This window comes from Mastigoproctus giganteus, chromosome 11, assembly GCF_048544385.1.
Source record: "Mastigoproctus giganteus isolate SK-2022 chromosome 11, ASM4854438v1, whole genome shotgun sequence".
Classification (NCBI taxonomy): Eukaryota; Metazoa; Arthropoda; class Arachnida; order Uropygi; family Thelyphonidae; genus Mastigoproctus; species Mastigoproctus giganteus.
This window is the reverse complement of record NC_143585.1, coordinates 18503650-18518636: the sequence shown is the minus strand read 5'-3', so window position 1 is coordinate 18518636 and position 14987 is coordinate 18503650. Positions and strand designations below refer to the sequence as shown.

The window sequence follows — 14987 nt, the reverse complement described above, 5'->3', positions numbered from 1 at the left end:
GTACATCAAGAGCAAGGTGTATAATCACGAAGATGTGTAGGAGCATGGAGTTTAGAACTAATGGGAACACAGATCTTAAACTCCTGGGAGCAACGGTTGCCCTGTTAATTCTTTCTGTATTCTGGGAAATGCCGATCTACATGAGAGTTTAATCGATTTTTCCCTGGTAATTAGCTGTCGTTGTGAGGATGGCTTTTGCAAAGTAAAACTGACTGGAGTAGTATTATGTATAAAATGAAAGGTGGATAGATCACAAGTAGCCGCGTCTTTCTATTAAATAACTGAGCAGGATAAGCCCAAGATGTTTCTGGAAGGTTGCCAGAGGTAGTTAAAGAAACACATCGCTTTATGGACAACGAATCAAATATATCTTGGAAAATGCAGCGATGCTTCTTTAAACCCTGACTGTGTGCGATTTTTGTAGTTCTTCTAAATGGACTTCTTTATGTCTGGGGAGGGGAATTCTTAATAGAAATTTCAAAAACTGACATTGTATTTAAGAAAGGATAGGATGTTGCAAGTTGGGTTTGTTGAGGTTCATTGAAACAACACACATATATAAACAAGTAGCAGATTATTAGAACAGCATTTGATGACATTTATTTCCTCGCAAATTGGTCTCAGAAACTGCAATTTCCTTTAGATTTACGCGCTCTTCTACTTATATAGATACACATTGTGTCCAAAAGTTAATCTGCAGCCATAAAATTAGATATTCAAAGATTAATTAGGGGATTAGATTACCTGTATGGATAGCTTGTTGGAGTAGATGCAAACATCTGCTGTTTTTGCCTTGCAGAGAGCTATTGGACATAATCATTGTAATCAGTTATACGTGTTAATGATTCCATTAATTTTTATTTTTAAAAAAACATATTCATTTAAGGTTTGAAATACATCTGACATAACTTTTCAAGAAATTTCTAATTTCCAGATGCTCCTCCTGCTTTGCTACAAACTTTCCAAGACAAGATAGTCCATCCAGGAGAGTTTGTTTCTTTACATTGCAAAGCCTCTGGTAATCCGCCTCCAATCATCAGATGGACTCTTGATGGAGCTACAACCCCTCAAAGTCAACGAGTAGCCCAAGGTGATCACATTACAAATGAGGGTTACGTCATCAGCTTTATAAACATTACAGAGGTTAGAGTGGAAGACAGCGGTGAATACAGGTGTGATGTCATCAATGACGTAGAATCTAAATCCCATTCTGGAAGACTCAATGTATTCGGGTCTCCTTTTGTGAGGCCAATCGGCAAAGTTTCGTTTGTGTCTGGACACGAGTTCTCCCTGCGGTGTCCTGTTGGTGGGTATCCCATTGAGAGCATCTCGTGGCAAAGAGGTCAGTGAAAACAAAATTACTAATGCTCATTAGTTACAAAGCGTGAAGATGTAATGAAAATATAACAATGATTGAAGGCCAAAAATAACTTTTTAACGCTCTTAGGTTATAAAATAACTTTAATTGCAATTAAATAGATTAAAACTTTTATATATTTTTACCACGGATATTTATTATTCAGCAGAAGATTTTTTCTTTCTTTCGTTTTAAGTAAATCTTGCTGTATATGAACTGTACAGCCTGCTGTTCTATATTCTTATAGGAGGATTGGTTCTCCCCGTTAATCATCGCCAACAAGTGGACAAAGTCGGGATATTGAAAATCAAGAATGCACAAAAACCTGCCGACGAAGGGGAGTACACGTGCATTGTCAGAGATGCCCTGGGACAAGTAGCCAGCGGTACAGCACTTGTATCTGTTGTAGGCAAGTGTTTATATTCATGATCATTGGTTATTTGCTTGCCAGTCACTAATTATAGTATTGCAACTCAAAATAATCACGCTGACAACAATAACGATTTAGGCTTAGCTAACCCTAACTGAATTTTACATTTTTTTTTTTTTTTTTTTTTTTTATCACAAAACAGCGACAAGTCAAAATGCTTTACATTTGCCACATACACTGCGCCATCGTTAATATCCGGACACCTGCACGTCTACAAATCACTTTAATGTACGAGAAAACTAAAATAATTTTAAAATTAAAATAATGTTTTCGGAACATCCAAAACGGGTTATTTTAAGGGTCTGGTGGACACGATTTTTAAAGTCAAAGTGTACTTCCCAAGTATAATAGTTGCTAATTTTAATACATTTAATATTAAAGTAACATCGCCTACTGACTGGTTAATTGTGAATCATAGAAAACAATAATGGTTTTGTTTTGTGGTTTCGAATCTACTCTAATAGGAGCAAGTGGACTACACCAAGGGAATAAAAGCTCGGCAAGATGAACTAGTGAACAGTCGATGCGTGGGTATATGTACAGTTGGCATGTGGTGTTATTTGACGAGCAGGGAAACAGGAAGTGTGTTCAGCAACCTCTTCCTGCATTGGACGCACTTCAAAAGTTTGTCCGGTGCAGGAAGTTTAAACTTCAAAAAATATACACTTCTCTGATTATTATAATTGTTATTCAATCAGTGGTGGGAGCCCCTTCCAGTAAGTTTACTATAACAGCGGAGAAGACCCAAAGCCAAACTAAAATAAGTTATAGCCCCGAAAAAAGAGGCAAAAATTATGGTAAGAATATAAAAGGCATGCACACTCAATTACAGGTAGATGAAACAGACAGGACGAAAACAAAAACTCAATCCTTCACTAGAGATATAACTGTGGCATAGTAATCAGGGGCCGACGCCACCGGTGGTTTTCCACAGCTGCCAGCAAAAATCTTTACAGACCATCCTTGTTCTGCAAGCTGCTCACCTTTCCTTGGCCGTCGGTGGGCTCCCAGACCAGGGGTGATTCCTACTTCTCCCTTCCCACCTCTTCTTTCCTCCTCCTCCTTCTCTTTTAGCCTAATTTGACTCCATCATTGTACTATCTTGCCCACTCTCTTCCCTCTTTTTTTTAATACTTAGTCTCCGTCCAGAAAGCTTAGGCGACCCGTGGGGACCAGTCAGAGTGTGATGGGCAGCCTGGCTCACCTCCCAGTGGTGGTGGCTGGCAACATAGGACCCACAGTGGGCCCTGTGGCCAATCAGCTAGAGACACAACAACAGAACAAAACACAATACTACATAAACCAGACACTAGAAGTGTAATAGTAGGTTGTCTAACAGTGGACATATCCATTTGCCAAATAACAGAAAGAGTGGCACTCCAAATATCACCTATTGGAAACATCGTACGCCAATGGAAGACAGAAGGTTAACTTTCATCTACTCTCTGGTATTATTTTTAAAATATTTATTACAATTAATTTATACTTTTGGACTTAAAATTTGTCGAAGATTAAAATATAATTCAAGTATTGTTTCAATATATTAATTCGTTTAATTTGTAGTGGCTGTAATGAAGAAGTGTACTGCTGCTTATTTAATACGTATGCAATTAAAATTAGATAAATCATCAAATATATACTCACAGGCCAAATAATTAGAAACCTTTGGCAATTGTGGTCAACAGATAATTAAATGTATCGTATGCAAATGTAAATTATAGCAAAAATTCAATACAAGCGTAGAAAGACACATTTACAGCCGAACTCTGTGGCAGGGGTTGAAGAATCTGTTGTTTTGGTAGTCTTATGACCAGACCTGGTTTGGTAGTATTCACCAGACTTAAATCCAACTGAGAATGTCTGTGATATGTTGGAAAGGTCAGTTCGTCTTCGCAGTTCTTTACCAACCGCAATACAGCTGTTAACAAATATCCTAATGGAAGAATTGTCAAATCTGGAGGCAAGCTCCTTCAGACATCTAGTGGAATTCATGTCACTACTTTTAGTGTAATATTCGGGATAAATGTGGCCCTACTAGATACTAAATAAATATTCTAAATGTTTGGCCAACAAATTTATTTGTTTAAAGAGTTATTTAACAAAGGTGAACAGTTCTTTACTCATGTTGTTTCTGTAATCCGAATTTGGTTTTCTTCCACAGTCGCTCCTGTTATCGATACTCAGGTATTTCCGGATAGTCTGTCTGCTGACGAAGGATCCCGAGCAAGGCTGGTATGTGCTGTGTCCAAAGGCGATCCTCCAATTCGATTTAAATGGATGAAGGACAGTCATATGCTAACAACTCATGACAGTCTGTCTATTCAAACTCTAGAGGACTCTTCCATTGTAGCTATCCGAAAAGTTAATTTTAAAGACAAAGGTGAATATACTTGTATTGCCTCCAATGGAGTTGCTTCTGTCAACAGATCCGGCCAGCTCATAGTCAATGGTAAGAGAACAGTTCATTATAAAAGAAAACATAAATTTGTATGTATTTATTTTCTTTTAAAATATTTAAGAATAATATTAAAAAAAAACTTGAAATTTGATGAGAATTTAATAATATTTAATTTAATATCCGGGATTGGTACCAAATTGATCTGATCCTGTGTTTCTAATAATTTTCTATCTGCTGTACTTGGCAATTTAACTCAAATACCGATCAGAAATACATTAAGAAATCGGTCTCAGTTGTTAATTAGATATGAATTACCTTTTGAAGTCATTGCAGAAAAGCATTCTTCAAACAAAGCGTGAACGTGTTGAAAGTGAATCTATGATTTTTTCCTCCCATCGGCCATCTTTGTAGTTTAATTAAAGGTGAAGGGGATTGGATATGCATCGTGACTATCATTAATCATTCTAACAGTGTTTGTTAACTATAGTTTCGAAATGTAATGCGCTTTAAAGAAGTCGAAGTTGGTGGATATAAATTTCAATTGGAGCTTTCCTATTCGCCAGCACAAATCTGTTTAACCTTTCAAGACAACAGTTATTAATCACTGTGAAATAGCAAACTGGAGTGCAATTATTTTCTAATTATTCATATTTACGATCTGCAAAGGTCGGTTAAACTGCCGCATTTATCTCTTTCGGCGCATGCGCTGAATTTGGAACGCGCATAAGTTTACAATGCCAGATAAAGCTATGAATTTCTTCTAATATATTTACCAATGGCTTTTTGGTTATTTAAAATGTGAATTTATTTTAAAAATGCATTTGTACCTATTAATGATTTTATGTAAAAATATTTAAATATAAATTATAATTATGCTCTGTTAATATAAACCTGCACGTGTAAAAATTAAGCTGAAAATTAAATGTTTTTTTCTAGTTCCACCAAAATGGACTCATGAACCCCAAAATACTTCGGTTGTCCTTGGTCAGAGCGTTAGATTGGATTGTTCTGTGGATGGTTTTCCTTCTCCTGTGATCACGTGGCGTAAAGGAAGAGGTAAGAAAATTTTTTAATAAAAAGTTTAACTTCTAATTTTTTTAAAATATTAATTTTTAAACAATTATTCGATTTTCTGTCACCAGGTGGCGAAACTGCGATTTCGTCTCAGTAATTACGGTTTACTTCTTAGGTTCTCTGCCAGGGAATTTTACTTATATGTATTCCAGTTCCCGGATTCAGCAATATAGTAATGGAACCGTTGTTATCAGAGATGTCCAAGAAGATGATGCGGGATTTTATCTTTGTCAAGCATATAATGGGATTGGAGCTGGGATAAGCAAAGCCATTTTTCTTCGAGTTAGAGGTATTATTGCATAATCATTTTTGTAATAAATAACAAATTGTCAGATTACTATTTGTCCGATTTTAATCAAATTTAGATTAGCTCGACAAATCTTTCTGAAAACACCAAATATAAAATTTTATAAAAAAATCTATCATTGGAAGTTGAGTTATTACATGCGAACGGGCAGATGGACGGACATGGTGAAGACCCGACAATTCAAAGCAATATAATAGAACGATTATTTGTACCCGGGAGGTGGTTATTTCAGGATTTTTTCTATTCTATAATATTTTATTGGTAATATAGTTTATATATTTTATTATGAATGCTTTTTAACAATCAATTTCAATTTAAAATAATGCTATCCAGACTCAAATTCATGACATATTGAGATGCAGTCTCCAACTAGGTCTGTCCACAGTTTCCTCACCATATCGATCACTCTATTTTAGTCGCAAATACTGTCACCAAAGAGCTTTTAAGGTGAGAAATGCATTTTTCAAGTTGAGACAAACTCTAGAATCCTAAACGAAAGAATATTTTGAGCGCACCTTCGCAACCGTTTCCTAAAAGTTGTCAGAAGAATTACATCACTTGATTACAGTGAAGACTGGGGAAAAAGTAATAAATAGAAAATAAATGTAATTAAGAAATAGTGGATCTTCTTTTGTCAATTGGGGAACTATAACTTATCAGCACCACGGGATTCAGGATTGTTTTACATTGCTTTGAATATTAACGTGATAATTTGATGAATAATTGCATTTTAATCATTACAATTTCCATGAGAGTTGGTCCGTGTGCTAATTAATTTCCCCCCTGGTTTCTCGTTGCTTAGTGCCTCCTCACTTCGACATCAAATACAGGAGTTATGTTGTCAAACTGGGAGCAGACATCTCATTGACGTGCGAGGCCAAAGGGGAACTTCCGATATCACTTCAGTGGCAGAAGAGCAAGCAACCAATTACCGACACACAGAGGAGGGCATCGGACACGAGGTGGGCAGGCAAAGGACAGAGCCTGTGAGACGTAAGCTTGCCTACCTTACACACACACATTTATGCTATAAAACACATATTGCAAGCCTCTTTCGCAACTAGACAGGCTCTCGTAGTTGGGATATTTCTGTGTAGAAATTAGGTCTTGTAAACGATATCAGTTTATGTATATACTTTTTTAAAATATAATATTATATAATGAATTTATAATATAATTATAAAATAATTATATCAAAATACAATTACAATATAATCCTTTAAATATGTTTTAAAATAAATATATATTTCATATATATTTATCGAAATTATTTTAACCAAACTTGGTTAAAATAGTTTCGCAAATTTCAACAAGGTGGCACTAGTGTCCTTTAATTATCAGCTGTTAAAAATAATGACACTTATTAACTTCTAAAATTTCTTTTTTTCAGAAATTTCCTGTGAGTTAGACTGATCCCTTTAACAAAACTGACTCGCTCTTGTCAAAGATCACAAAGTGTATATTGGATTTAGGTCAACGATCACAAATTAACAATTTTTCTCCCAAAATGTCCATTGTTCAGTTTCCAAGTCCGAGAGGAATATAAATAAAAGTATTATTTAGGTATAGTTGTCTTTCAACCCAGAAGATGGCGCCACTAACAACTTAAATCTGAAATTTTTTCTATATTAATAGTAAAGTATATCGTTAGTTTTAAATTAAAATTAAGCGATCAACAATATAATAAAATAAAAATTATATTGTATATAATGAATGTGGCTGAAATTTTAATGGCCCAAAGACTGTTTTAATAAACGCTTGAAAGCCTTTCAAAATCTGGCTGTTTCTATCAGATCGACTTAAAAACATTTGCAGATTAAATGAGTTTTAATATTCCCTAATAATCCCTAATATTAATTAGGGATTTCTCGAATATTATTTATACTTATAACCGATACGAAATCATAAAATAAAACAACTGTTTATTTATTTTTTATATTAGATTTTTATTTGTTTCTAAAAATTGAATAATTAGTTTGTGTTATTTTTATTTGTAATCTTAATTGTCTATAGTACACAGTATTTTTACTGAATAATTTTAAATACAGTTCCACACCGCGTTGGAGAAATTCAGAGAACGTTTATGGCATTAATCCATTTTAATTATATATATATATAGACAAAATTGTCAGTGAAATTGTACATTTGGTAGGAGAGTTGAGCTAACAGTTTTCTTGTTTTGCCCCATCGCTTAGATTTATTTGATTTTTTATTTCATTCTTATTTTTCCACAAGATTCTATCGGCATGAACTTATTTATTTATTATTTTTATTTTTTAAAGTTTATTTATTCTTTTATTCATCCTTCTGGTCTCTGTCGGGTCGGCTGTGATGTATACTTATACCTTTTAGGTGTACATCATAACAGAAACAGAAACCTGGCTTATTGCGGTAATTTCTACAATTTTCGCCCCCCTGATGAAGTAGTTAAAGTCCTAGGACCCCACAGCTTTAGATACTTACAATAATTATGCTTATATTAACGGCATTTTATTTCAGATAATTTGTTTTTTAGCATGCCTCTTCTCTTAATTCTTCCATGGTTATTACACCTGTTAGCTCAACTCTCCTACCAATTACACAATTTCACTGATACTGTTTTGTCTATTTTTCATTAGGGTAGTCGGTTTTTTCTTCGTTTACCGTAGTACCCCGGATATATATATTTTTTAATTTTGCTATAAATTTTAATTTCTCATTCCTGCTTACTAAGGCTTTCAGTAATTTCATTGCATTTTTATCATTATATATATATATATAACTATATAAATAAGAATAAGAGTTAAAATAGAATAATGCCAGCAGTATGGTAAGACAAGAGCCAAAATAATCAGAATTAAACCTAAATCAAACGGGGGGGGGGGGAGAAGGGTAACAAGAGTAAAAATATTGCAGTAGAGACTGTAAAATAATTTAGAAAATCTAAATGAAAGAATAATAATTCATTGAATTTTGAAAGCCAATTAAATAGAAATTTAGCGGTACCCCCTGTGATGGGTACCAGGTCAAAATTTATGTGAAATATCACCAACAGAGGTGTTAACCACTACAATAAAATAAAACAAAAATCAAAAATAGACTGACCATTATGCCCCACCTCGACAGAGGACCACAAGGAAAATAATGGTCAGGGAATCGCTATATATATATATATATATAGGGTGTCTCAAAAGTACACGGCATAACTTCAGGAATGAGTTCCTCATATTTAGACAGTAAGAATATTTTATATCATCATAGTTCCGGAAATGCTTGGTTTCTGAGTTTTAAAGGTCTCTCTATGACACTTAACTGTTCACATCACGTTATAGTAATTGTTCAAAATGTCCACCTTCTGCCTGAATAAGGCCTCGCATCGACGTCTCATGGACTCGCGAAGACGATGCCAAATTCCTGGCATGTTTCGTATTGTCTCACAACCTGCCACAATTCGATTTCGGAGAATTTTCACATCAGCTATCGGAGTCGAATACACCAATGACTTTAAATGGCCCCACAAGAAGAAATCTAGTGGGTTTAAATCAATTAAGCATGGAGGCCAGGCAGTTGGTCCATCTCTACCTATCCACCGAACAGGAAACCCTCGATTCAGATAATTGCGGGCTAGGTGGCTGAAATGTGCGGTAGCGAAATTCGTTGAAATGAGCGTCAACAAGCACACTTCATCGTGCGTGAGGTGTGCTTGTTGACGAATGATCAGTGGCGTGTCATCCAAGAAATCAGGCATGTTGTTTTCCAGAATGTTTCTGTACGCCTGGCCTGTGAGTTTGTTTGGAAGTACATGGGAACCAAATAACGTATCACCAAAAACACCCGCCCAGATGTTGAAGCTGAACCGCGGTGGGTGATGTGATGGAAGAATTGCATGTGGGTTTTCCTCAGCCTATAGATGCTGATTATGAAAGTTTTGGATTCCGTCTCGTGTGAACTGTGCTTCATCTGTGAATATCACTAAGGCAGGAAACTAAGGAGTTTTACCACACTGTTGCAAGAACCACTGGCAGAACATTACTCGCTCAGGGTAATCTGCTGGTGACAAGTCCTGTACTTGTTGCAGATGATAAGGATACAGTTGTAGTTCTCGCAACACTCTCCAAATAATCGAACGTTGAACAGCCAGTTGCATAACTATTCTGTGTGTGCTGATTCCATGAGTGGCATGCACAACATTCAAAATCTCCTCATCTACTTCAAGAGTCGTAGATCTTGGTCATCCTCTGTCGGCAGCACAAGGTGTAAAGGTCCCATGTTCACCACAAAGGCGGCGAAGGATGCCTTCCAACGTTTTCCTGTCTGGACATCTTTGTTCTGGAATTGGAGGATCCTCCGAAATCCTTAAGATCCCCTCTGTGCAGTCTGTGGCGTGGAGGCTCAGGATATGGGATAGAGTCCTGGCCATGGAGATGCTCCACAACGTCCAGTTAATGGATGTGGACTACAAAACGTTCATAGAGAACAAATCCTACAGAAGACGCATCATCAAGGAACAGCTTTCGTCTTCGACCGAGTGACTGACATCGTCTTTTCATCGCTTGTCATGTGTTTTCATTTCCCATGTTAATATAAATTTTAAATGTAAAATTTGTAATTATACGTTTTATATTTTATGTAATTTTTCCTATATTAGTTATTTCATGTTAAACCCCTAGCATTGTCGCTGTTGTGGGTATTATTGCATCAGGCAATCATGTAACCATTCGCTGCCTGCAATAAAGATATATTAAACTTTCGTGGTACAAACGAGGAGCCTCCAAGGCATTGCAGTCCGCTAAACCGTACAAAAAGTGCGTGCCCGCTTGCTCCTGATTTGAGCGCATGGTCGGAATGGAAAACCACCAGATTCTGTCAATACCTTGCGATGAAGCAAATCACCTGCGGGAGATAGGACATTCCCGGATATAAAATATTTTTATTGTCTACATATGAGGAACTCATTCCTGAAGTTGTGCCGTGTATTTTTGAAACGCCCTATATATATATATATATATATATATATATATATATATATATATATATATATATATATACACTGTGCTGCCACTTTATTAGGTACACCCCTGCTATGCACACAAATGGTTTGTCCCACAACGTTGCAAGTCACATGACCATAGTTGTGGATATAAATGCAGCAGAACAACCTTTGTAATATCAGTTCAGCGTACAAACAGTAGCAAGAATGGGGAAAGGAGTGATCTGACGGACTTCGAACGTAGCATGGTAGTAGGTGCAAGACGTGCTGGACAAAGCGTCTCTGAAACGGCAGTTCTCGTGAACATTTCACGCACCAAAGTTTCAAGGGTGTATCGAGAATGGTGCAACGAACAGAAAACATCCTCTCAATGGCACTCCTGTGGAAGAAAATCGCTTGTTGATTAGAGAAGTCAGAGGAGGATGGGTAGAATTATGCAAGCAAACAGACTAGCCACAATATCGCATATCACGTCAGAATACAATCTTGGCGAGCAGAACAAAATATCGCAACAGACCACTAGTCACACTTTGTCGCGAATGGGCTACAACAGCCGACGGCCACATCGCGTACCTTTGTTATCAATGAAGAACAATAGAGCACGCCTCCTGTGGGCACATCAACACCAGCACTGGACTATCGAGGATTGGAAAACAGTTGCTTGATCTGACGAGTCGACGTTCCTGGTGAAAAAGTTGATGGAAGGCTCAGAATTTGCCGAAAACAACATGAATCTATGGACCCGTCAGGTCTGACGACTATTGTGCAATGTGGTCGGGGCAGTGTTATGGTGTGGGGAATGTTTTCTTGGCACACATTGGGTCCATTGATACCCATAGATTCACGTCTGAAGGCCACATCGTACCTAAACATCGTTGCTGACCAAGTGCATCCGTTCATGTCGACAAGTGCATCCGTTCATGTTTATCTTCAGTCAGATGGTTAATTCCAGCAGGATAATGCGCCGGTGCACAAAGCCCGAATCACCATGGAATGGTTCCAGGAACATGATAATGACTTTTCTTTGCTGCAGTGGCCCGCCCACTCCGCGGATCTCAATCATATTGAACATCTTTGGGATGAGCTGGAAAGGGCTGTTCGCAGCAGGCCTACACCTCCTTCGAATCTCAAGGAACTGCGTGACACACACATGTCTGCATGGTACTCCATTCCTGCACAACGTTTTCAACATCTTGTTCAATCCATGCCTAGACGAATTCAGGCTGTTTTGAAGGCTAAAGGAGGCTCAACACGCTACTACGTAGGTATTCCTAATTAAGTGGCAGCACAGCGTATATATATATATAATGATAATGATGCAATGAAATTACTGAAAGTCATATATATATACAGGGTGTCTCAAAAATACACGGCATAACTTCAGGAATGAGTTCCTCATATGTAGACAATAAAAATATTTTATATCAACATAGTTCCGGAAATGCTTGGTTCCCGAGTAATTAACCGGAATGTCTTATCTCCCGCAGGTGATTTCCTTCATCACAAGGTACTGACAGAATCTGGTGGTTTTCCATTCCGACCATGCACTCAAATCTTCCATCAAGCTTCCATCTTATGGTTTGCCAACTGTTTTTAGTAATTGGTTATCCAGTTTTCTCTCTGATCGCTCACTGAGGGTGTTGGTTGATGGCTCTCTGTCTTCTAACTTCTCCACTAGTTTTCTCTCTGATCGCTCAGTGAGGGTGTTGGTTGATGGCTCTCTGTCTTCTAACTTCTCCACTAATGCCGGTGTCCCCCAAGGTTCAGTTCTTTCCCCCACTCTTTTCCTCTTGTATATCAATGACCTTCTTCCATTGACTGGAAATCCTATCCATAGTTTTGCCGATGATAGCACATTGCATTCAACTTTCCATTTTGAGAAACCTTGTCCTGCTCAATCAGCTTCAACTTCTCGAAAATCTGCTACCAATTCCTTAAATGCCGATCTTCAGGTAATTCTCCAGTGGGGAACGACAACTTAGTTGATTTCAACCCTTCTAAAACTCAGTCTTGTCTTATATCTCGCAAAAAGGATTCTTCTGCTCCTATGCTTATCTTTAGTGACATTCCAATTTCTAGGCAAAAGGATATATCTCTTTTGGGGATTACCCTGACTTCTAATCTCTCTTGGCACAAGCACATTACAAATATTGTTTCCTCTGCATCTAAAAAACACAGAAAAAATATATATGTACTGTCCTGCCATTAATATCCGAACCCCTGCCTTTAGACAAATAAAAAAGAGCATTTATTATGTCATTTAACATTTTGTGCTGAAGCCTTTTGCTTTTATAACTGCCTTCGATCAACCAATTTTTTTTATAAATGTCGAGTGACATGTTTCTCCACTTGGCCTTTAACGCAACCACTAGTTCGGCCTTGTTCTTTGAGTGATCTCGACGTGCACGTATCCGACGATCCAATACATCCCAAAGGTGCTCCATAAGTTTCTGATCACTGCTCTGGGTTGGCCAATCCAACTTTTCCACACCCATGTCCTCAAACCACTCGGTTACGACACGAGTGATGTGGCATGGCCCGTTGTCTTGCTGATAGAGGTATGGGCCTTCCCCGAAGTATTGCCATAATGTTGGAAGTCCAGGCTGTTATCAACAAAAGTCGTTATTAACAAAACCATTCATGGTTTTATTGATAACGACTAATGGGTCCAAGCCTAATCATGAAAGGACCCACCAAACTTCATTGTTTGGAGGATACAATCAGGAATTCCCCTGGCATTAGCCACACTGAGAACGGCCATCAGACTGGTAGAGCGCGAACCTCGACTCGTCTATCCACAGGACTGTTTTCCACTGCTCTACAGTCAACGATTCGCGCTCCTTACACCATGTTTATCAGCGTCTAGCATTTGTTGAGGTGATCAATTCTGTTGAACTCTTGAGGTAATTCTCTTGGATGTGTCATCTTGCATGCCTATTTTTGCAATTGTCTGTTCGAAACCCAGTGTGCATATTTATAGCAGGTTCTGTGACGTATGCATAGGACCTGTTGTCCCGTCCCTGGAGGGTTGTCCAGATATTAATGGTAGGGAAATGTATACACAGACTCTTGCTATAAATATTTGCTCACTAGTCTATTTAGTATAGCGTAATTCAGAACTAATCGAACACCTTTTAAAACGGTAGTAAATTTCTATTTTCTACTTCAAGACAAAATAAAATATAGTTCTTGTACCAAAATATCACTTTTTGGGCTATCAGTATGGATGTATAATATCGTAGTGTAGTATTTTCCCACCAGGCACTCTGCTTTTGCGGTTAATTAACTTTGTTGTGATGAGTCATCCTTAGAAAATTGTCAGGTAAAGGGTTAGGAATTAAAGCTTCGATATCCCCTTAATTTAATTAATCATGGAAATGTTATCATGTGATGAATAGAGTGTTAAGAAAACACTCGTCCTTCAAAGAACACAAATTTAAATTTTTTTGGAAAAAATCAAATGAGAGGATGAAAATGGACTAGAGGTGGAATGCATGTCGTGTCATTGGCAAGTGTTACGTCGATTTAGAGTGGAACTTGAAGTTTTAAGTAAGCAAACGTAGTATTTAAGTTTGTCTTGAACCAAAAATGAAAAGTGTACGATTTTAAGTGTTCAATTACTCTGAAATTGCCCCTGTAATTCTCTTACTTTCATAATAAGAAGGTAGTTCATTATTTTGATGATAAATAAACATAAATATCCCCTTCATTTTTTTTAATTAAAGGTAGTTTAATTAAAATTTTCCTTTATTTTTTTAATGAAAGTCACCAAAATGAGAACTTTATCTAGAGAATTAAACTTCCCTTTTTGGTTACCTGTTTCTGTCAATTAATTTTCGCTGCAGATGTATCAGGGTTTCATTTGGACTGATGTTAACCATGCAGTCCAAAGAATCCATAGATTCTCTGCTCTAGTAACCTCTAAAAAGTGTTTCCCTGTAGGTACCAATCCCGCTCTAAACTGTCAGCCTCAACTACCTTCGGAGGTAATTTATTCCACCGATTTGCCACCCGCTGACTAAAGAAAACGTCCTGCACTCCAGTCTAAATCCTTTTCGCCATAATTTGAATTTATGGCACTGAGAATGATTTATAAGAGTGAAGATTTCTCCCCTGTTCATTTTACTTTCTCCTCAGCCGTATAGACCCAACAGGTATCCTTTAAGCCGCATGGTTACCAAACTCTGTAGCATATTCGAAGTCTTTCCTCATATTTTTGAACCGTGTTAAGAAACTCTATGTTATCATTAGGTGCAAACTCCAAACTTGGACGCAGTATTCTAATTGTAGTGCTACGATTGTCTTATACAGCGGGATTATGACCGCCCTATCTACAAGAAAATGTTCGATAAATTATCGATAGATGAGCTCTCATTTCTGCCTGTAGATATAACATGAAGAATTTCATTTCAGCTCGTATCGCAACACCCAAAAGCCTTTTGTCTTCTGCCA

At 37.2% G+C, this 14987-nt stretch overlaps 1 protein-coding gene across 1 annotated transcript in view; it reads left to right on the top strand.

Moving 5' to 3' along the window:
- LOC150077754 (cell adhesion molecule Dscam1-like) overlaps positions 1-14987 on the top strand; it is a 156892-nt gene that overhangs the window by 127161 nt on the left and 14744 nt on the right. The window contains exons 8-13 of the mRNA XM_090385434.1: positions 935-1342; positions 1605-1766; positions 3949-4236; positions 5122-5241; positions 5375-5548; positions 6369-6528. Of these exons, the coding sequence (XP_090241560.1) occupies positions 935-1342; positions 1605-1766; positions 3949-4236; positions 5122-5241; positions 5375-5548; positions 6369-6528 (1312 nt within the window). The remainder of the gene's footprint in view (positions 1-934; positions 1343-1604; positions 1767-3948; positions 4237-5121; positions 5242-5374; positions 5549-6368; positions 6529-14987) is intronic.